The following is a 21,986-nucleotide window of genomic DNA, read 5'->3' on the forward strand; positions in this document are numbered from 1 at the left end:
TTCCTTGCCCTGCCACCAGCCCCGTGCCAGTGGGGTTTGGCCCACCTCAAGTCCTCCCATGCCAGTCACACCCTTTAGTGGATGTTGGGGCTGGAAGAGAATGTTCTCCTGTGGGTTAGTCGTGACTGAGAAGTCTGTGGGACCCAGTGTGGGGGCTGTGGGCTGTGTGTTTTCCCCAGGATCTGTGTTGGGGCCATTTTCCTACAAGGACATAACGCCATGAGATAGACATGTGGCTGAGCTGATGCCCACCCATGTGGTGACCTGCCCTGAGAAGTTGTCATGGCATCCTCCGGGGTGCTGGTCCTTACCTGTCTTGTGTGGCTTCTTACTTGGTTGGTGTATTCCCAGCCTACTCTTCAGGCCCCCCCGCCCCCAAGAGGCCTGGGACCATGGGACATGTATTTTTTCCCTTATCCCAACCTCTGTGGATTGTGGATCTGTGTTTTAATCTGGGTGGGGCTTTAATACACTGTGGAGTTCTGGGAAGAGTCGCCTGTGGCAGCTAGTGGCTACCAGTGGCTTGGGCTTAGGGATATAATCCTGCTGTCCTCATGTGTGAGGTTTACCTGCCTGCCTTAGTTGCTAGGGGTATGCAGGGTGTCATCCTGGTGCCTGCACATGGTACAGCCTCTGCCTAGCCTGGTGTGGACATCTGTGTCCTGCAGGCCTTGTTGAGGGCCAGGGTGCATTTCAGGAGGCTAATGTGGGGGTGGGCAGACTGCAGGGCAGCATTTTGCACTTCGACTTGAACCGGGAGTTGAGTTCAGTGACCAGTGTTGATGCTGTTTGATCCTGCTTATTGGGGTAATGGTGATGCAGAGAGGAAGAACACGTAGCCAGGTGACCTCTCAACCAGTTGGGACAGGATGACTGGCTCTTGAGGTGTGGCCGTTGATGGTGAGTGTGGGCGTGGGCCTGGGGACCCAGATGCCTGTGCCTGCACAGATGATCTGGCACACACTTACCATTAAATAATATCCACCTGTGTCATTTGGAGCTCCTCCTCTGCCTTTGTCCCTTGGGGCTTGTGAAGTGGGCGGTTCTTGTCTGTGCAGGCCCGGGGCTGTCTCAGCTGCTGGGGGCATGTAGGAGCTCCAGGGAGGACTCCTCAGTTCTGGGACTGGCAGCCATGGTGGCAGTGGAAACGCTCATAGAGCCGGTGGATGGAGGCAGGAAGGGCCAGGACACCTGGGTGCCACAGACTGCAGGGACCTGGCCTGTTGCCACTGTGGCCCCATTTGGCCCCCCGAGCCTGGTTATGGGTTTTTCTCCCATAGTTCACTTTCCCATAGTGCGGTTACAGTGTGGTGGCTCATTTAAGAAACTGTGTGTTTCATTACGAAGTACTTACGTCTACAAAGACACATTTCTGATGGTGGTATTCTTAGAACATGAGACAGGCACATCTGGTTTGGGTTCTGTATATTTAGACTTAGAAGAAGTTAGAGGCTGAGAGATGTTTATCATGGGGCAGAATAAGAGGGGCTAGGGTTGCAGGATCCCACACTGGCTCCAAGGGGTCTGTCGAAAATCAGTTATGCAGTGTGCTCCTGCAGGAGTGGGCAGCTGGCCACCATGTCCTCCACATCAGACTTCTGCCCCTAGGCCACAAGACCCTTACGAAGCAGGGATTCCTAGAGAATTCTGAAGTGCTGGGTGTGGTGGCACAGGCCTCTAATCCCAGTGGCTCAGGAGGCTGAGGCTAGGGGATCACAAGTTGCCAGCCTGGGCAACTTAGCAAGATCCTACTTCAAAATAAGAAAGAAAGAGAAGAGTTAGGAGTGTAGCTCTGGTAGAACACCTCTAGTTTAATCCCCGTCACCCCTAAAAGAAAAGTCTAAAGGAGCCCAGATCCCTGGGAAGGGTCCCCTGCTACATGGTATCATTCTGATGTCCTGCTTCAGTTGATTAAGGAGCACAATGTCTTAAGATTGCTTTTTTCCATGGAGTGGCTGAGCCTCACTTATCTTTCCCAAAGGACCTGTTATTCATCTGCAGACTTGAGGACCCAGCACAGCCCTGGGTGTCCTGCATGGGAATGGTCCGGATGGGGAGAAGTCTTGGGCAGATTCAGTGCTCAGCACTCTTAAAGGGTGCAGGGCCTGATTAGGAGGGTCCGGTGGAAGGTTGGATGGTGGGACTAGTACTGAGGCTTGGTGTGACTTTTGCAGAAAGGGCCTGAGGATCCTTGGTGCCTAGAGTCCTTACATACCTCACCATGGGCTGGATGTATAGACAGGTGGTGCCCCAACAGCTGCAGAGCCACCCAGAGGGAAGGAGGTGGCTCAAGAGACTCCTGCAGAGACGTGAGGGGCAAAGCTGAGGTGGAGAGCGAAGTGGGAGGTGGAGGGCAGGAGGGTTGGAAGGGCAGGGGGAGCACCAAGAGTTTGTGCCTGAGATGGGGGGCCCTGAGGGCCTCCAACAGCAGACGTGGGCCAGAGATGGGGTAAAACCATTCTCTGGCTGGGACTCCTGAGCAAGGGATGGCCTTGGGAGCAGTGTAGGCCGTCCCTACTCTGCACACTTTCTGGGCACAGTTGTCAGTGTAGCAGTGCATGTGAGCACTAACTGTGGGCTTGCCTAGGATCCAGAGCCAGATGTGGAAGTGGAGTTGCAAAGGGACATTTGTATACAGTGGTCACAGCAGGAGTGTTCGGTAGCTCAGAGTTCTATGGCACAGCCCACATAACCAGGGAGGATGATGGGTAAGCAGTGTGTGGCCAGCCACATGGATCCCTCAGCCTCAAGCACCTACTGCAGGATGGCTGAGCCTCGAGGACATCATCACATTACCATGGGATCCACTTATGTGAGGTCCCCAGAGTCATCAAGCCACAGGAAATGGAAGGGGAGGGGTACCAGGGGCTGGGGAGGGGCTGGGCAGCCAGTTGAGGGGAACAGAGTTTCTGTTTGGGAGGATGGAAGTTGACGAGCATGGTGGAGATGACTGTATGTCAATGTGAATGGACACTTGAAAAGTCAATACTAGCTGGGAGTGATTGTGCACACCTGTAATCCCAGCGACTTGAGAGAAGGACTGCAAGTTCAAGTCCAGCCTCAGCAATTTAGCAAGGCCCTAAGCAACTTAGTGAAACTTTGTCTCAAAAAAATAAAAATGGCTGGAGATATGGCTCAGTAGTTGAGGGCCCCTGGGTTCAATCCCCAGTGCCAAAAAAAAAAAAAAAAAAGTCACCATCATACATTTTGTGTCATGTATATTCAGTCTCAGTAAGAGGCAGCACTGCTGTCTCCTCCATCCTAAAGCTCTCTAAAGCTGGGCGCAGGAGGCATCTCCCTGTGTGTCCTTCGGTGACACTTGGCAGAGGAGCTGTGGAGGCCTGGCCTGCAGCAGGTGGACTAGGGAGGCCGGTCTGGGGCTGTGGGTTCTGGGCTGGCTGCAAGGGAGAGTGCCACTGGCCACTGGCCTGTTCCTCTTGCCAGCTTCCTTATGGCCAGGCTGGGTGACCCAGCAGTTTTCAGGCTGGCAGTGCTCCCAGGTGGCACAGGTGGTAGAGGCTTAGGTGGGGCTGGATGAGTTGACCAGTGTGAGACATCTGGGCACAGCATGCAGCAGGGGAGAGGGGTGCCCACCTTGGAGAGAGGTACCCACAGGGAAGTTCCACCTCTGTGTGGGGGGCTGAGCAAGTGCAGCTCAGGACAGAGGTGAGTGGAAGCTTCTCTGGGGCCGGGGAAGGAGCCCCTTCAGCCCCCATGGGCCTCTGGTCCCAGCCACCTAGAAGGATTAGTTTGGACCCCAGAGGCCCCTTCTGGCTGAGAGGCCCCCACCCCTGGTACTGACTTTCCTCTTGGCTTGCCAGGAGTATTCACGTTCCTTGTCCCTGGTGGCTAGTCTCTGACCAGATCCTGAGATGCAGGCCAGAGAGGCCAAGGCCAGGGAAGCCAAGGCTAGGGAAGGTGTGCCTTCTGGAGGCCAGTCATGAGCAGCGTCCTGGCTGGGACCAGTGTCTCCGCTCTTTCTGGGTTCTGTGATGAGTACCTCTTTATGGCTGAGCTCTACCAAGTGGCTGCGTGCATGTGGTGCCTCAGCTTCAGTGGCTCTGCAGAGCCTGGCTTGCCCTGGCCCAGTCCCCGAGGTGCAGCTCTGTCTAGCATGTCCCAAACAGTATCCTAGGCCTGCAGGCTGACAACCACCTGCTGCTCTCTGTCCCAGGGTGATTTTTCCCAGTAGGATATGGGTAGGTGGATGCGATGACCCCCATGGTAAGCACTAGAGACCAAAGATGCCAGTTTCCTCCTGGGGCACAGGAAGCCTCAGGTGAAGAGCTGAGGGTGTGTTTCATGGTGGAGTCAGGTCTCCCAGGGGTCTTGCCAACTGCTCTTCTCAGGGAGGGGCTGCTGGACTGCATGAATTGGGCTCTGTGGCCTCATGTTGCCCACCTTTTGTAGTGATCACCATGTACTGAGCAAGGACTGTGCCCCAGGTAGCTGTGAGGGCTTCGTGTCCACTCTGGTGCATGCCACATGCCCTCCTGGGACCAGGAAACAGGCTCTGGGAAGAGGACTAAGTTGAGGTCCACCTAGGCAAACTGAGATCTGATGAGTCACTTGTTAAAGTTTGAAAATTTAAAAACTGGTTCTGCACATCTAAGCCAAGAACACCTTAGTTCTTCCTGAATTTTCAGTTCAGCATATACATTTTTAAAGTTGTGGTAAAACTGTCATAAAATTTCTGAGCCTCCTGCCTCAGCCTGCTGAGTGCTGGGACCACAGGTGAGCAGCACTGCTTGGCTCATCCTCATCCTGAAGTGTGTTCACATGGGCATGCAGGCGTCACCACCGTCCTTCTGTCCACAGGAACTTCATCTGACTCTGTCTTCACGAACTGTGGCTGCCCACTCCTGTGGGCTCAGCTTATGCACCAGAGCCAGTGTACCTGGCCTCCAGGATCCACTTGAAGGCTCTGTGAGGCCCTTTTGCAGCTGGGACCAAGGCAGGGGCATCAACTGGCCTGTCTTAGCTTCCCTGGCCCCCTCAGCTCTGCCTGGGAGGCCTGGGACCCATGCAGAGCATTTGGGAAGTATATGCTCTTTAAACTGCCATGGCCATGCACTGTACACAGTGCCGTGCACATGGTGCTGCCTGGTGTACCTCTGGGGTGCCATCCTGGGGGCGTCCTCGGGGCCCAACATACACCTTCCACCTAGCACAGAGCACAGGAACAAGACGGGGGCGCTGCCTCCCTACTGGTCCTCCTGGTTCTGGTGTGCATTGTTTAGGGAGAGATCATGTTTTGGGGTCTGTGTGTGAGTCTAGGGGAACCCTTTTCTCCCTGCTGCTCAACTCTGGCCGGTTTGGGTGGAACTGAGCCCTAATTAGCCACCTTCAGGGGACCATGGGGCCTCCCCCAGGGGAAGCTCCCGTCTCGATCCAAAGCATGGGTGCTGCCAGAATCCTGAGAGAGCGGAGAGGACTCCAGAGAACACCCAGCTACGTGGGGGCAGGGTGCAAGCATGCCCAGCTGACACTGCACCCATGAGGGGCCTCAGTGCTGCAGGAGCGCCTGTCCTGTTTCCACATTCTGCAGCTGGGCTGACCCTTCTCAGCCACAGAACTGAGAGGAGCCCTGGCCTCAGGCCATCTGGAGGGGCACACTGGGTTTGATGGCTAAGTGTCCACTGTAGGGACACCAGTCACACCTATGCCCTGCCACAGGCTCAGGGGTTTAGCGCTCCTGCTGCCCAATTCCTCCGGAGGTGGCTGGGAGGTGGCTGCCATATCGCTAGGCCTGCACATCCCACAGCACAGCCTCTGCTCTGATGGCACCCCCACAGGCTCACATGTCATTTATTTTTCAGAAAGGATAGGGGATGGTGTCATGCTCGTTGTGGGATGACAGCTCTTTTTTCTATTTTCTGTGGTGCTGGGGATTGAACCCAAGGCCTTGTGCATGTGAGGCAAGTGCTCTACCAGCTGAGCTGTATTCCCGGCCTGAGGGATGACAGCTCTTTAACAGAAGCTGTGGGGTCCTTGCCATCTTGAACCTCCTGTGAGCTGGTGCAGGTCTGGTAGGAGCTGCTTCAACTCCTGGTTCACGGAGAATGAGGGCAATAAGGAGGGTGTGGCCCAGTCTCTCTTGCTGGAGGCTGCTGTTTGCCAGCCCCACGTGGAGAGAGTCTCCATTCTGGTGGGGGAACTGGCTCCCTTATAGCTGAGGGAACCAGCCATGTCAGCTCTCACAGCTGGTACCAGGTGGTAGGTCCTCCCCACATCCTCTCTTGATTCCCTTATTCAACTTCTCACATAAACATGCCAAGAGTGGCCCGAGATCTCTTCAGGGCCACAGCCAAGCAAAGGAAGCCAGTACTGACATGTGCATGAGCACACAGGTGCATGTGTCCCCACGTTTCACAGCCCACCTAGGGTGTGACTCCCGTCACAGTGCCAGTCTGCAGGCCAGTTCTCTGCACGCAGGAGCATCTGGGTGTGAGGAACCTTTCCAGGTCACTCCCATGAGCAGCAGCATCCTGTCCCAGCCCTCTGCCTCTCCACATGCCAATGAGAGTCAAGGCCTTTCCTCTCCTCTCCTGAATCACTGACTAATGAAAAGCCCAAAGGAATTCAAAGTTGTGCCTGTTCCTCCAGGTCCCCCACCCCCCATGCCTTTCAGGTAAGGGTTTTTTGGGTGAAAATCATCCCATATCACCATCCTACATGACCTTTCTGTACCCACAAGGAACCAACTGGCATTTCCAGTTGGGCAGATGGCTCTAACACTGGCCACACCAGGCCTTGGAGGCAGCCCTGTCTACCTCGAGGAACAGACTGCCCTGGTTATAAGGAAGGTGAAGTACACAGAAGGGCGCTCTCACATGATGCTGGATTTCAGTTAAGACCAAAATACATACCTCTCAAATCAGAACCAAAAATACAAAGATGACACTTCTACTTTTGCAAATGAAAGACAGCTGCCAGGCTGATGCAGAGGTACATTAGCGTCTCCTGAAAGCTGTGTCTCTGGGGACAGGGTGCATCTCCACTGCAGGTGCTGGCCTGTGCCCTGGCCCTGGGCTAGAATTCCCCTGAGCTTGCTTGGGATCCTGGGTCAAGTGGGTGTCCAGAGGATCCTATAAATAAGGAAACTCCAGGGCAGCCTGCAGCTGGCCAGAGCATGAGGCAAGGGGTGTGAATATTGGCAGAGGCTTGGAAGCTGGACCTCCTCCAGGTGCTTCTCTTTTCTGAGGGGCTGGAACAGGATTTGGGTCTCTTGAAATTTGATGTGATGGAAGGTGGAGCCTAGAACCAGAACTTTATAGGAAAGGGAAGGTCAGGGGAGCCAGCCAAGCTCACCTATGCTGGAGAGAATGCTCTCTGCTGGGATATTTGAGAGACGTGGTGCAGGGGCTCCTCCTGCTTGGAGTTGCAGACTGGTGGCCTGGGACGTCACTCTCTTGCTGGGCTGATGCTTTTGGTTCCATCCTGAAAATGTTTGGGATTACAGGCAGGGGCATTTCCTTGCATCCTCTCAGAGTCCTCATGGCACCTTTGGCAAACTGCCCCTTTGCTGCAGATAAACAAAACCAGTCCTGGGTTCTAGCAGCAAGTTTGTTTTGGATATTGATAGAGATAAATGCTGCTCTTATATTCAAACTTGAGCAAGGTGCAGAGGCCTGGCTGACAGCTTCCTAAAGGGTAACTCCTAAAGCACACATGAGCCAGAACTGGCATCTAGAAAAAACGCTTGTCTTTCCAGTACCAGAACAGGTAGAAACATGCAATTCTAGCAGCCCAGATGATTCCTCTGACCCAGAGCCCTCTGTTCCCACTCTTTACAGTTCCTTAAGCCCACGGGATCTCTGGGCTGCCAGGTTCTCCATCTGCTCCCTGCCCCATGTGGCCCAGTGTCATGACTGACCCCTGCATATCCCTCCACATCCCTCGAGGGTTCTGCCCTGGCCAAGCCCTGTGATTCAGTCCTTCTCTGGTGGTCTCAGGGCACATGCCACATCAGCCTCCCTTCCAGGTATGTCCACCTATGAGATGTCTCCTGGGAAGACAAAGAATGATGACGGCATCATAGTCTATCTATGCAGCTCAGACAACTAACTGTCCCAGGCCTTCTCCTGTCCCCTGCCACCCATGGTACCCTGCTGTGCCCTTAAGCCAGTCTTGGGGCCACTAGGGCAGAATCAGCCAGGCTTCCCGCCCCAGCCCATCCTCCTGTCCCAGTACCTTCTCTCACGCTGCTACCGGATGAAAAAGAGGGGCCTCCTCCCAGTTTCGTGTCTAGTCTTATGGTGCCAGCAACTCTCCGCCTCTGTCATCAGGTTTCCACGGGCATCTGGAATGTCCAGTTTGCACACACACCCCTCTCTCTGCACCCTGTCCTCCCCTTGGTTCAGCTCAGCTTCTCTGCTCTCCTCCACAGTGAAACTCCTAGAAGGAAGTTGCACATTCATTTTGGGGATTCTATCCTCCTCTGTCCCCACCCTCCCACAGAATTGCTTTCCAGGGATGCTAGGGCATCCCCAAATCCAAAGTCATGCTAAAAACTCTTGATTCTGCCCCACTTCCCTGCTCTGGCCTTTCCTATTTTAGTTAAGGATTACTCAGGTATCAGAATTGTTTAGGCCCAAAACCTGGGAACTAGATAAAATGGACACATTCCTAGAAAGACTTAACCACTGAAACTAACTCAAGGTGAAACAATCTGAACAGACCTATAGTGAATAATAATCAGTTACCCATTAACCCCCATTTCCATATGGCTGTGATGTTGAATTCTACCAAAGAATTAATGCCAGTTCTTCAAGAACTCTTCCAGAAATATATGAGGAACACTCTCAATCTGATTTATGAGGTCAGTAGTAACTGATATACCAAGACCAGATGAAGACTTCACAAGAACTTATAAACCAGTATTATTTTGAACATGGATGCAAAAAAAAAAAAAAAAAACCCAACAAAATAGTACTAAACCAAACCTAGGAACATATCAAGAGGCATCTATGTCGTGACCAAGGGGAGTTTGTCCAGGAATGCAAGGGAGGGTCAATAACTGAAAATCAAGCAATAAAATACACTACAGTAACAGGATGGTGGGGGGGAGATAGATGCAAAAAAAGCATTTTGGATTTTCTGGAGAAAATCCAACCATGTTTCATGATAAAAGCATAACCTGGAGGTGCTGGGGATATAGCTCAGTTGGTAGAGTGCTTGCTTCGCACAAGGCCCTGGGTTTGATCCCCAGCAACACACACACACATACACACACTCAAAAAAAAAAAAAAAAAAAAACCTGGGAATAGAGAGGAACTTTTGTCTGATAAAGGGCATCCATGAAAAACCTACAGCCAGCATCATAGTGATAAGTGGGATGCCTCCTCCAGATCAGGAACGGGATAAGGACATATGCTCTGATGCTCCCACTTGACCCTGAGCTGGAGCTTCTTTCAAGCCAGCTCTTAGGCAAGAAGAAATAAAGCACCCTCCTCCCTCGGTTGGGAAAAAGAGGTAAGCTCCCTTCACAGAAGACAAGCTCTGTGTTCAGAAAATGCTGGGAAATCCACTGAGAAACAATATGAACTAATCAATTGGTTCCCAGTTCCTTCATGATAGGAGACTAACACTTGAGCAAGCACCGCAGGTCCTCCTTGACCTCTTTCCTTCTCACCTCTTGTCCCACTGTCAGTGACGCCTGCTTCACCCTTCAGAATCCTTCCTCCCTCTGCTCAAAATCCCTTAATGGCACTCCACCTCACCTAGAGGAGGACAAGGTTCTGACCCTGTAGGATCTGCTGTCCCCCCTACTTCTCACCTCCTCCGCTGACTGGGAGTAAATGTCCCCTCCTAGGGCTTTCCTCGGTGGACGGGTTCTATGTACCTCTTGATGTGACATAGTGCCCATCACCGCCCAGTGTACTGCGGGTCACTCCTCTTCTGCCTGGACTCTCAGCTCTTGAGCCCTACGTCGTCTGGACAGCATCTAAAAGACGGGGTCCACTTCAGTACAACCTTCTTTCTGATAACAGGAGGGATCTACCAAGTCCACAGAAGTTAAGAACCTCAGATCCAGGGAGGCAGGGGGCCAAGTGGCCACTCCAAGGCGTTGCGTGTCTTCTGATCTCCTGGGGCTGGTGCCCGTGGGCTAGCTCTTCTTCGAGGTCAGCACTCATTTCACAGGGATACTGACTCCCGGATCGTCCAGACCCTGCCTGGCTGAGAATGAAGCCCCGCCCGCTCGGGAGGGAGAAGCACGCGGTCTTCGCCTCTGGACCTGGAGATTACGTGGGATGCCCACCTGGGGGTGGGCTCATCCGGATTGTCCAGTTGGGGGGCTCGAAGTCTCCCCAAGCTTCAAGCACTGTTGGGGTCCCCACCCAGCTACGTCGGAGAATGGGCAGTGGAAGGCGCTGTCCAAGAGAGTTGGTGTCCGGCGAGAAGCCGAGCCGGCGGTGGTGGAGGGGACCGAGCCTCTGGCCATCCTACTGTACCTGGGGGCGGGGACGAATGACCCGGCTTAGGGCCTTCCCATTGCGCCTGGGGGCGGGACTGTAGGCGGGGCCTCGGGCGTACGCAATGTACCTGGGGGGGGTGGAAGGGCGGGGCTTCAGGCGCGAGCCACGCGCTGGCGGACGGGGGCGAGGGCTTACGCGCTCCCACAGCGGCTGGGGGCGGGGCTGGAGGCGGGGCTTCAGGTATTTCCCTTGTGCTTGACGACGGGGGCGGGGCCTCAGGCGCGTCCTGTCCCCTTGCGGACGGGGGCAGGCTTTCGGGCTGTCTACTGCGCCTGCGGACGCCGGGGGTGTCAGGGTTAGGCCGGGAGCGGGGCCGCGGGCGGCGCGCTCTGCGCCTGCGGAAAGGGGCGGGGCTGCTGCGGCTTTCAGTGCGCCTGCGCAAGACAGCGGCGGTGCGCTCGCTCCCGCTCGTTGGCCGCCGCCTCAGCCGCCGCCTCCCGGGGCCGCGCACGCGCCGCCGCCGCCCCCGGCCCGCGCCCGCCCCCGGCCCGCACCCGCCCGCCGCATCCTCGCCGGCCCGCTCCGCGCCTCTTCGGCCTGGGCTCGGCGCCCGCATCATGCAACAACAGCTCGGGCGGCGGCGGCGGCGGTGGCCGTGAGGCGAGGGCCGTGCGCCCGGCGGGCCGGCGCGGGAGGGCGGCGGCGCCTTTGTTGCGGCCGGGCCGCCGCGGCCTTTGTCTGCAGATGGTGGACGCGGGAGGCCGCCCCGCCGCCGAGGGCTGGCGGAGGATGGAGGCCCCGCCGGACGGCGCTGACCTGGTGCCGCTGGACCGCTACGACGCGGCGCGGGCCAAGATCGCCGCCAACCTGCAGTGGATCTGCGCCAAGGCCTACGGGCTAGGTGCGCGGCGGGCGGCGGGGGGCGCGGGCGGAGGGTGCCTGGCGCTGGGGGCGCCGGCCGCCCGCTGGCCGCGGTCCCGAGCGGTGGCAAGAGCGCCTACGGCGAGGCTCGCCGCAGAGGGACTCCCTGGACGCCCAGGCGACCGGTTCGCCACCGGTTTTGGTGGTTGCAGATCATGGGCCGCTGACTCCTAGGCCCGCAGCTGGGCCTTGCACGGATTGCGTGGATTTTAGCGATCCCTCCGGTAATTCTGGTCGCGGAGCTGGGTGACCCTGCGACGGAGTTCTTGATGTGGCCTAAGGTGCTTAGTGGATTAAGGCGGTCTGGTTCCTGCTCCGGGAACTTTGCAGACCAGGTGGTGCGGCAGTGCCTTGATTCCTGGCTTCCTCTGTTAACCTTAGGTGCTTTGTTTCAATCCAAAGTTAGGGGTTAACACTGGTGTAAGCCTCTTGATTTGAAGCACGAATTAATTGCTTTTATTCTGGTGATAAATGACTGATTCTAGAGCAAGACTGAAGGGCAGAGGTAGCCCTTGGAGAAAAGGGTTAGTTGACCAGTTTTGAGAACTTGCTGAGCAGGCGTTCGGTGTGACAGTGGCCTGTGCCTCTGCCCGCCTGCGGTTAGTCATAAGCACAAACACGTTTTGTGAGTCTCAGATTAAATACAGCTTTATTATTTTTTAAAAATATTGTTTAGTGTCAATGAACCTTTTTTTGTTTATTTATATGCGGTGCTTATAACCCAGTGCCTCACACGTTAGGCAAGCACTGTCCCACTGAGCCAGCCCACAGCTTTATTTTAAACTCCTTTTTGTGCTGTGTAAGTAGCAGTTGGAAAATAATTCTTTCCTTTCTTTTAGAATTTTCAGTTTTACGATCATTATTCCCTGGTTATGTTGAATTTCTCTCAGGTTCTGTATGGTGGTGAAAAAATGCTGCCACATACCTGACTTTAAGTGAAATTGATAAAATGTACATGAAACACCTTAGAAAATGACACTGGAGTGACGCTGGGTGTTGGGCACCATCCACACAGTGGCTGCAGGCACCCCTGCTGGCTGGCCCCTCCTCTGCCTTCCACAGTGATGTCTTCTGAGGCATCTGTATTCCACGATGTGTGCTTAGGTTCCTCCTTCATCCAAGTTCACTGAATTTTTTTCCACGTTGTGTAATATTTCACCAAGGCTTGTCCACCATGTGCCACTCTGACGATTATGGGTGCTGCTCAGTTCCAGGTTTTGTTGTTAAACCTGGTCAGTTCTTGGGCATGACTTACAGGCCTGTGTGCAAGGTTCACCTCTATGGTTTTGAGGTTGTGCCTGCTTAGGCTCTGCTGATGAATTGTTAGACACAAATATTTAACAAAAGGGGCTTCCGTCATTTGCGCTCTCAATTTGTTGGTAAGACCAGTGTCTGTTTTATTGTGTTCAGCCTTGGCATTCATCTTGGATCTTGTTAGCTATCCAGAGGTAAGTGTTGTCTCTGAAGGTTGTATCTGGTTGGTTTAGCTTGTCAGTACCGGTTGCTCTTGGGTATTCTACCTCATTGGAGAGAGAATCAAAACCTGACACTGGGCTGTAAGTTGGAATTATTGGGAGGTGGGCATGTGTAGACTAGAGACACTGGTAGTAACTGAAGATCAGGTACTTTCTGTCCTGGGATCGAGCTGGGATGGCTGTGCCAGTTGGAGACAGGACTTTAGCTAACAGTGCATATCACTCTGGCTTTAGGAGATCCGTAGTCCATCCATTTTTGCTCAATGAGAAATTTTCTGTTCTGAAGGGGAGTAGACATACTTAAAAAAAAAAAAAAATGGGAACTCTCTTTAAATTTACAAATTTGAAAGGTCCCAATTCAGATGACCAAGGAAACTCGCTGTGGCTCAGTTGAAGGGGTTTTATGTATGCTATAGTCAAGGGGGTCCCAGCTGGGGTGTCATTTTGCTATAGCTGGTGTGGGGTTGTGTCTTCCATCAACTGGTTGGGGAGGTGATTTTAACAGGATGTGTAAATTGTTTCCCCTCAAACTTTGATCCTAATACAGGGGTGAATCTTTGTTATCCTCCACTACCTCTGCAGCTTACATGCTTTTCACTGAAAGCGACACTTCCAGTCTGGGCGCTTCAGTGGTTAGTCAGTGTGGGCAGGCTTGTAGGGAGAAGTGGCTTAGGTGTTTTATAGGTAATACAGTTGTTTCTTAGGCTGTGAAGTCAAACCAGCTTTCCTTTTGTGTAGGAATTGAAAGCATGCCAAACTCTAGGGCTGGTTGTGAAGGCCACCTTCTTGATTTGCCTCTGGGGTTCTGTGTCCCTGGGCACCCGGCTGCCATCTGTATAGTCAGTGGCAGGCTCCTGGTACTCACCCTGCCAGGCCTCAGGCATTGGATTATGCCGAAATATTTCCTCCAGCTTAATCTGGCTCTGGTGCCACAGCCAAGACTCGTGGGCTGTCCTGTCCTGTGCTTTTATTTGTAGATCCACCTCCCTCTTTTTTTGGTAACTCTCATGTTTCATTGACAGTCTTTTAATATTTTTTAGAAGTAACTTATTGGATATGTTGAAAATTCTTCACTTTAAAAAGTCTAAGAGAAGAGAAGTCTGGTAACATTTAGGGTGAAAATCGTAATAAGTTAGTAACAAGTTTAAAGAGTGACTCGAAATGCTATTTACTTTACAGAATCAAGTGCTGGACTGGGGTTGTGGAATTCCAGTCCACTGTGCATTTCACATGTGCCCTACTCTCAGGGACAGTGGGGGACATCAGATCTTGTTATCCCAAGGACAGTTCTGTGTCTGATCTGGCTCTCGGTCATTGCAAGGTTTCTGTGTAGCTCCTTGGAAACCCACGTGCTTTTGCCCTGGAGCTGAGCTGCTGACACCTGGCACTGGGCGGCAGCTCAGCCTTCTGTCCTACCAACACCCACTGGGCTAGATAGTGGCTGCTACCTGCCCAGGGTCCCTGTGGTGGGGAATGCTGCACCCCGCTCCCTCCCTCTTGCTCTCCCACTCTGGCTAGAGTCATTTAAACAGCTGATTTGACAGGCACGTGTGGAGTGAGAGATTGTGGCTTGTGAAACTGGGCCCAGCTCGTAAGTATGTGGAGAGTGCTGGAGCCGCTGCGGGCTGCTTCATCTTGTAGGCATTAAGAGTAACTTTGACCCTAGTTTGTATAGTTGCAATTAGGGGCAGAACCCCTTCGTTATTAATTCCAGGGGGTTGCTTGCTGTTTTGCTGTAGTGATATTGGTCAAAAGGAGCTCAGTGCCGGGAGCCCCTTTCTAGCTCCAGAGCTGGTGTGGAATCTCTCTCGCTTCGTCCCTGGACTGGGGCGCGTCTTCCTGGGAGCAGCCTTCTCCTGACAGTTTCAGAAGCATATTGCCAAATTCTTCCAGGTGATTATTTGTTTAGGTTATGGGTTTATTACTTTAGATTGTGTTTTTAAATAGCCTTTGTTGTTCTTGGAAAGGAGTTGAGTACTTCTGGGCTGGGTTTAAATGAGCGCTGTTAGGTGGAACTGAGGCTGCAGGGCCAGCGGCTGGTCCTCTGAGTGGCATCTGAGAACTGCCTGTCTGGTTATGTGTGCAGCTGTGCATGGCTGGAGTCCTGGTCTTGCCTGGAGCTCTGTGTCCACCTTGCTGGGTGCTCAGGTGCTTCTTGAATGGGGGAAGGGGAAGATGTGTTTTGTAGTTCTGTCTTGGTGGCCAGAAGCGGGTGGATTCATATTTTCAAAGATAAGTCAGTTTGTACATGGTCTCTTTCCTAGCCTGATGCCTAAGTGAAATATTAGCCCGAGAATGTAAATCCATCTTTGAGTTTGGTCAGTTCTAACTCTTTAAGCTCAAGTGACTCTCCAGAGGGCTGGCCTCATGGTGCTTCAGGGTATAAGCTTTGGGCAGATGTCTCTGAAGGGCTGGCCCTTAGTTCTTATTGCTCATGGCCTTCTGCCATAGACTGTTCTTGTGGCCTGGTAGTGCTGTGTGCCAGGGCCCTTCCCCATCACCTAGCTGCACTGTGGAAAAGCATGGATTGCTATCATTTTCACTGTTAGGGTGGCCAGAATGGAGCCAGTATCAAGTCATAACCAATGACAAATGAATGGCCACCCTGTGCATTGTTTTTTATTATAGGAAATACAGAGGGGGATTTTTATTTCCTGCTTTGTTGATTAAAGTCCCCACAAAATATGGACAGACACAGGGGAAACAGGAATAATGCAGGGGTTAGAAGATGACTGCATGATGAGACTGGGGGCTGCAAAAGAGGAGCCTCCAGGTGCATGGGGTGGGAGGGTGCCGGGACAACAGGCTTTGAAGAATGGAGAAGACTTGGGTAGCCCCCAGGGATACAGGGGAGGGTATCTGGTTGTACCCTTGCAGTGGCAGAGTGTTTTGGGGGCACTGAGTGGATTAATCTTGTTGAGGCAGACAAGTCCACAAAACTGGTGGATTGAAAGAGTAGGCGATTGGTTGGAAACAGTCTGGGGCCAGGTTGTTTATGACATTCAGGCTGCCTGGGGATTGTTTGATGTGTGCCTGGGAAGTTGTTTTTAGCAGGTCAGAGTGGGAGGAGGCCATGGACAGGTGGACCATCTGGGAACTGAGTCTCTGAGGCTGAAAAAGCCACAGTGAATTAGGGGGGTGGATTGAGCCAGGAGACACTATGAAAGCAGAGTCCAGGAGACTGGATTGTGACGGTTTTGCAGGAGGTTGAGTTAGGGCCGCTGGGTCGGCAGTGTTGGCTGAACATGGGGACCATCATACCCTTGGCGGGAATGGTTACAGGCTTGCTCTTGGTTCATTCATTCATTCGTTCCTTCCTTCCTTCCCACTTCCCTTCCCTTCCATTTCATTTTATTTATTTTTGGTGCTGGAGGTGGAACCCAGGGCCTTCCTTGCATGTTAGCAAGCACTATACCACCTAGGTATACCCCCAGTACTAGTTAGAGTCTTTGTGTCATGGAGTTTTCTACTCTTATGGCTTCTCTTGACCTATACAGAAAGATGATGTTTGAGTTTTTATTTCTGAGCTCCCACCTGGCCTTTTTTTTTTTTTTTTTTTTTAAGAGCTTAACCTTTATTTTAATTTGTATTTGGTGCTGAGGATCAAACCCACTGCCTCACCATGCCAGGCAAGTGCTCTGCTACTGCTGCACAACCCGAGCCCTGGCCCTCTTTTTTTTTTTTTTTTTTTTTTTTAAAGAAAGAGTGAGAGAGAGAGAGAATTTTAATATTTATTTTATTTTTTTTAGTATTTGGCGGACACAACATCTTTGTTTGTATGTGGTGCTGAGGATCGAACCCGGGCTGCACACATGCCAGGCGAGCGCGCTACTGCTTGATCCACATCCCCAGCCCGTCTGGCCCTCTTTTTTAAATGATGCTGGGGATGGAATGTAAGGCCTAGAGCATGCTAGGCCTCTTTTTCATGTGCTTCTTACCTATGGTGGTTTTGGTCCACATGAAGCCCATCATAAATCAAAAATATCACCATGTCAGAAACACATTTAATACACCTAACCTCCTGATTGTCATAGTCTGCAGCACAGCACACTGGAGTAGTGATTTCTGGTCCTTGTGGTCCCGAATCATGAGGGAAAATGATTTGACATTTTGCTAAGCCCCCAAAGAGATCAGAATTCAGAGTTCAAAGTGCAATTTCTTCTGAATGCATGCTGATTTGTACCATCAGGAGGTTGAAAACAGTGGTTAACCTTGAACCATCACCAGTCAGACCATTAAGCTAGTGTGCTTGATTATTCCCTGGGTACTGCAGACTTGACCAGTCAAAATTAGACTTGGGTCTGTTCAAATGAGGAGCGTGTGCTGTGACCTTGGGTCCCGCTGTGCTTCTCAGGCCTCAGGTAATGCTGGGCTAGCCATGTATGCAAAGACTTATAAGGAAAGTTCTGGTGGTTCTCTGTCTAGTGAGGGGCAGATCCACTGGGAGTGTATATGAAGAGTGAGAAGACCTCCCTGGAGGGCATCTGCAGTGTTCCTTAAAGAAAGTGGAACCCAGTGAGTGGCCCGGTGGGTAAGAACCAGGGCAGAGGCAGGGAAGGGGAATGGCGGTGGCTGTGGTGTTTTACTAAGGGAAAGGCTAGTGGCAGTTGGAGCGCACAATTAGACTGGATAAGATCTGGGCCAGACTTTGGAATGGCTCCAGTGGCTGATTGATCAATTGATGAGTCTGCGGCTGGGCCTTCCTGTGTGTGAAGTGGAGCCGTGGAAGTTTCTGAGGAGGGAACAGATGTCTCACTGTTTAGTCTTTGCTAGGGTACCGTGGCTACTGCCCACTGTAGGTATAAGATGCAGATTTATTTTGTACCTTTGAGAAGACCACTTTTATAGAGTTGTAATTTACATGCACTAAGATACACATTTTTGTACCTTTATCTATCTATTTTTATATGGGTGCTAAGGATCTAACCCAGTGCCTCACACATGCTAGGTGAGTGCTCTACCACTGAGCTACATCCAGCCTTAAGATGCACATTTTTGAGAATACAGTTAGATGGGTTTAAAGGAAGGCACACTGCTCTGACCCCTGCCACAATTGAGAGAAAGCATTTCTTTCTCTGCCTGAGGTTCCCCAAGAGTCCCCCAGGGCTTCCCTGACCTGCTTCCTTTTGCAGTACATCAGACCTGTCTTTCTGGAGTTTCCTGCCATCCACGCACACAGTGAGGACCTGCTATTCCTTCGCTGGGTGCAGGATATTTGAGATTTGAGCAAGCGAGCCCTAGTAGGCTTCCATCTGTGTCCTGCCCACATTGACCTCTCCATTCACCTATAATGGTTACATGGATGGTTTCCAGTTTAGGGCTCTGATGAGTAAAGTGGATGTGAACCTTCATTTTTGTGGACAGGTGTCTTCATTTGTCTTGCACAGGTAGACATGGCATTCTCGCTCAGGAGATGAGTGTGTGTGTGAAGTCATAGGAAAGGGCCTGCTGTTTATAGAGTGGTGGCGTTGGTGCTTCCCATTAGCAGGGTGCTGGGGCTCAGTGAGCTCCCTTCCCATTGGCGCTTGTCAGTCCTTCCCTGTCGTTGTCCAGGTGGGTGGATTGTGCTGTCTGTGCCTTTGCTGTGCATTTTCCCCAAGACTGGCATTTTAAAATGTGGATTTTAGGCCTTTCGAATATCTTTTCTATGAAATACCTTTTAAAATCATGGCCAGTTTTATTTTGAGATTATTGTATATTGATTGGTTATTATTGTATATTGATGGTTGTAAGAAACACTGCAGAGATCCTGGGTGCCCTTACCTGATTCCCTAGGGGTAACTTCTTGCAAAACTTGTGAACTATTATAACCAGCATGCTGATCTTAGAATGACCCAGGTGTGGAGGCTTCCCTCCCTCTGGCCTCTTCTCTGGCCCTTTTATGCCATACCTGCCTCTCTTCTGCTTCCTTGGTCTATTTCACTTGGTTTCTTCAGGCTTAGGGCTTAGTGTGGGTTTTTGTATGAGGGATTTAGCCAGGGATGCTCTACTCTGCCCTTTTTAAATTTTATTAATTTTTATTTTGAGACAGGGCATTGCTAATTTGCTGAGGCTGGACTTGAACTTGCAGTCCTCCTGTCTCTGTCTCCCAAGTTGCTGTAATTATAGCATGTGCCACCACACCCTGCTAGGAGTTAGATATTGATTTGAGAGCAGGACCTTTTTCTGATGTAAGCAGTTACTGTCAGCATTACCACCTTCACTGTATCCCACATATATTGATAGGTTATATTTTCAATTTCATTTGATACTATCTGTCTTTAAATTTTTTTTCCTTTGATGCTTCCTCTTTGGCCCATTGTCTTAGTCCATTTTGGGCTGCTGTTACAAAATACCTCAGGGTAATTTGTACATGACAGAAATTTATTGTTCACATTTCTGGGGGCTGGGAAATCCAAGATCAGGCATCAGCAGACTCTGTGCCTGGCCCATTTCCTGTTCATAGATGGTGCCTTCTCTGTGTCTTCACCTGGCAGAGGGAAGACAGGTTCCTTCTTCTCTCTGCAGGATGTGCACCCCATTCATGAGGCAGGGCTCATCACCTAATCACCTCCGGAGGGCCCCACCTCTTCCTACCATCATAACCACCAGGGCACAGACATTCAGACCGTAACACTTAGGAATCATTTGTTAGTATAATTTCCACGGGATCATAGAGATTTTCCTGTCTTCTTGCTTTTATTTCTAGTGTGATTTCACTTTTACAGTAAGATAACAAACTGATTTCCATTATTTTAAACTTGTTAGTGTTTGTTCCAGAATGTGTTCTGTTTTGGCAAACGATCCATTGGCATTTGGGGAAAAAATGAGTATTCTGTGGTTGTTGGGTGGAGAGCTCTTTAATGGGATGCCATGTTGGTTGTGTTCATATTTATAACCTTGCAGATTTTATGTCTAGTATTTCTGTCAGTTGCTGGCAGAGGGTATTCTTGTTCTTACTTGTGGGTTGATCTTTCTTACCATTGTGTAATGACCTCTATGTCTTTAGTAGTTTTCTTTCTACTTTATCTCATAGCCGTGTTCAGTGGTCCCTACTTATCTGTGCATTTGCTTTGCACAGTTTCAGTTACCCATGGTAAACTGTGCTCTGATATTAAATGAAAAATTTCGAAATAAATAATTCCTAAGTTTAAAATTGCCATTTTGAGTAACATGATGAAATCTTTCATGTCCTGCCTGGAACATGAGTCATCCTTTGTTCAGTGTGTCCACACTGTATACACTACCCTCCCCTTAGTCACTTAGTAGTTGTCTAGGTCATTAGATCATGGTGTTGCAGTGCTTATATTTGACCCTCATTGTACATGATAATGGCTTCCAAGAGCAAGAATAACAATGATGGCAGTTTCGTTATGGTAGTTATGATTTTTGTTTATTTATTTATTTATTTATTTATTTATTTATTTATTTATTATTATTATTATTATTTGTGCCAGAGATTGAACCCAGAGGTGCTTACCCATTGAACCACATCCCCAACCCTTTTTTAATTTTTGAGACAGAGTTTTGCTAAATTGTTTAGGGCCTCACTAAGTTGCTGAGGCTGCCCTTGAACTTGTGATCCTCCTGCCTCAGTCTCCTGAGCCACTGGGATTACAGGCATGTGCTACCATACCCAGCATAATTGTTTTATTTTATTATTAGCTACTGTTGTTAACTTCTTATGGTGCTTAATTTATAAACTTGGTATCAGCCGGGTGCAGTGATGCACACCTGTAATCCCAGTGGCTTGGGAGGCTGAGACAGGAGGATCGAAAGTTCAAAACCAGCCTTAGCAATGGTGAGGCACTAAGCAACTTGGTGAGACCCTGCCTCTAAATAAAATACAAAATAGGGGTGGGGATGTGGCTCAGTGGTCAAGTGCCCCTGAGTTCAATTCCCAGTGCCAAAATAAAACAACAACAACAAAAAAACCTTTATCGTAGGTCTATTTTTATAGGAAAAAACAGTATATATAGGGTTTGGTACTACCACCATATCATATCTCCCCTGGGGTTCTGGGACTATGTCCCTGAGGATGGGGCCGGGGGGGGGGGGGGCACTGTAACTCTTTCTTTTTTTTTGGTGCTGGGGATTGAACACAGGGCCTTCATTGTGCATGCAAGGCAAGCACTCTACCAATTGAGCTATATCCCCACCCCCTTTCTGCTTTTTTAAAAATAATTTTTGCATGGTGTATCTTTTCCTACTCTTTTACTTTAACTCACAACTCACGTCATAGAATTTGAAGTGAGTTTCTTGTGAATAGCTTATAGTTGTGAGCTCTTTTTAAAATCCAGCCTGCCAGTTTCTGTCTTTTAATTGTTGTGTTTGGATTTAATGTGATTGTTGTTATGTTAGGACTTGAGAGATGTTTTATAATTTATTATTCGTTCCATTTACTGTTCCTGTTTCTCTTTGATCTGGGTTATACATTTCTGTTTAGTTTCTTTGTGGTTGCTCTGGGTGTTATGGGGCGGGGTATGTGTCTTAAGACAGTTAATGGTGGTGGTGTTTCACTATTATCAGTGAAACATGGAAACTTTTTTTTCCGTTTAGGTCCCTTTACCTTACCCACTTTTTTTTGTACCCAGGATTAAACCATCCATGGTTCTTAACCACTGAGTCACATCCCCACGCCTTTTTATTTGTGATTTTGAGACTGGGTCTTACTAAGTTGCTTAGGGCCTTACTGAGTTGCAGAGGCTAGCTTTGTACTTGCAGTCCTCCTGCCTTAGCTTCCTGAGTTGCTGGGATTACAGGTGTGGTTTCTTTTTCACTCCCCCACTGCTGGGGATCAAACTCAAGGCCTCCTGCATGCCAGGCAAGTGCTGTGCCCCTGAGCTACATCCCCAGCTCATTTATTTATTTCTCAGATGTTCTTACCAAGTTGCCCAGCTTGGCCTTGAACTTGGGATTCTCCTGCCTCGGCCTTCTGAGTAGCTGGAATTACAGGTGTGGCCATCATGCCTGGCTTATTTTTTAAGCTTATTGGAGACACATTCTTTTATTTTCCTTCATATGAGAATATGTCTATTTCCCAGCTTTTCCTTAAGAATAGCTTTGCTGGATGTGGAGTTTTCGGTTGACAGTTCTTTTCCTCCAGCATTTGAAAAAAATGTGTGCCAGTTGCCCGTGGCTGCCATGGCTGCAGATGAGACCCCCTGCCATTGGAGTCTTTGGAGGGGGTGTC

The 21,986-nt window shown here is 50.6% G+C and overlaps 1 protein-coding gene across 2 annotated transcripts in view; it reads left to right on the forward strand.

Annotated features, from left to right (window-relative positions):
• Positions 1-10,950: 10,950 nt before the first annotated feature.
• Camsap1 (calmodulin regulated spectrin associated protein 1) overlaps positions 10,951-21,986 on the forward strand; it is a 59,235-nt gene continuing 48,199 nt past the window's right edge. For both annotated transcript variants that reach the window (XM_076845108.2, XM_076845106.2), the window contains exon 1: positions 10,951-11,319. In XM_076845108.2, the coding sequence (XP_076701223.2) occupies positions 11,163-11,319 (157 nt within the window). In that variant the 5' untranslated portion in view covers positions 10,951-11,162. The remainder of the gene's footprint in view (positions 11,320-21,986) is intronic.

Source organism: Callospermophilus lateralis, chromosome 2 (assembly GCF_048772815.1).
Source record: "Callospermophilus lateralis isolate mCalLat2 chromosome 2, mCalLat2.hap1, whole genome shotgun sequence".
Classification (NCBI taxonomy): domain Eukaryota; kingdom Metazoa; phylum Chordata; class Mammalia; order Rodentia; family Sciuridae; genus Callospermophilus; species Callospermophilus lateralis.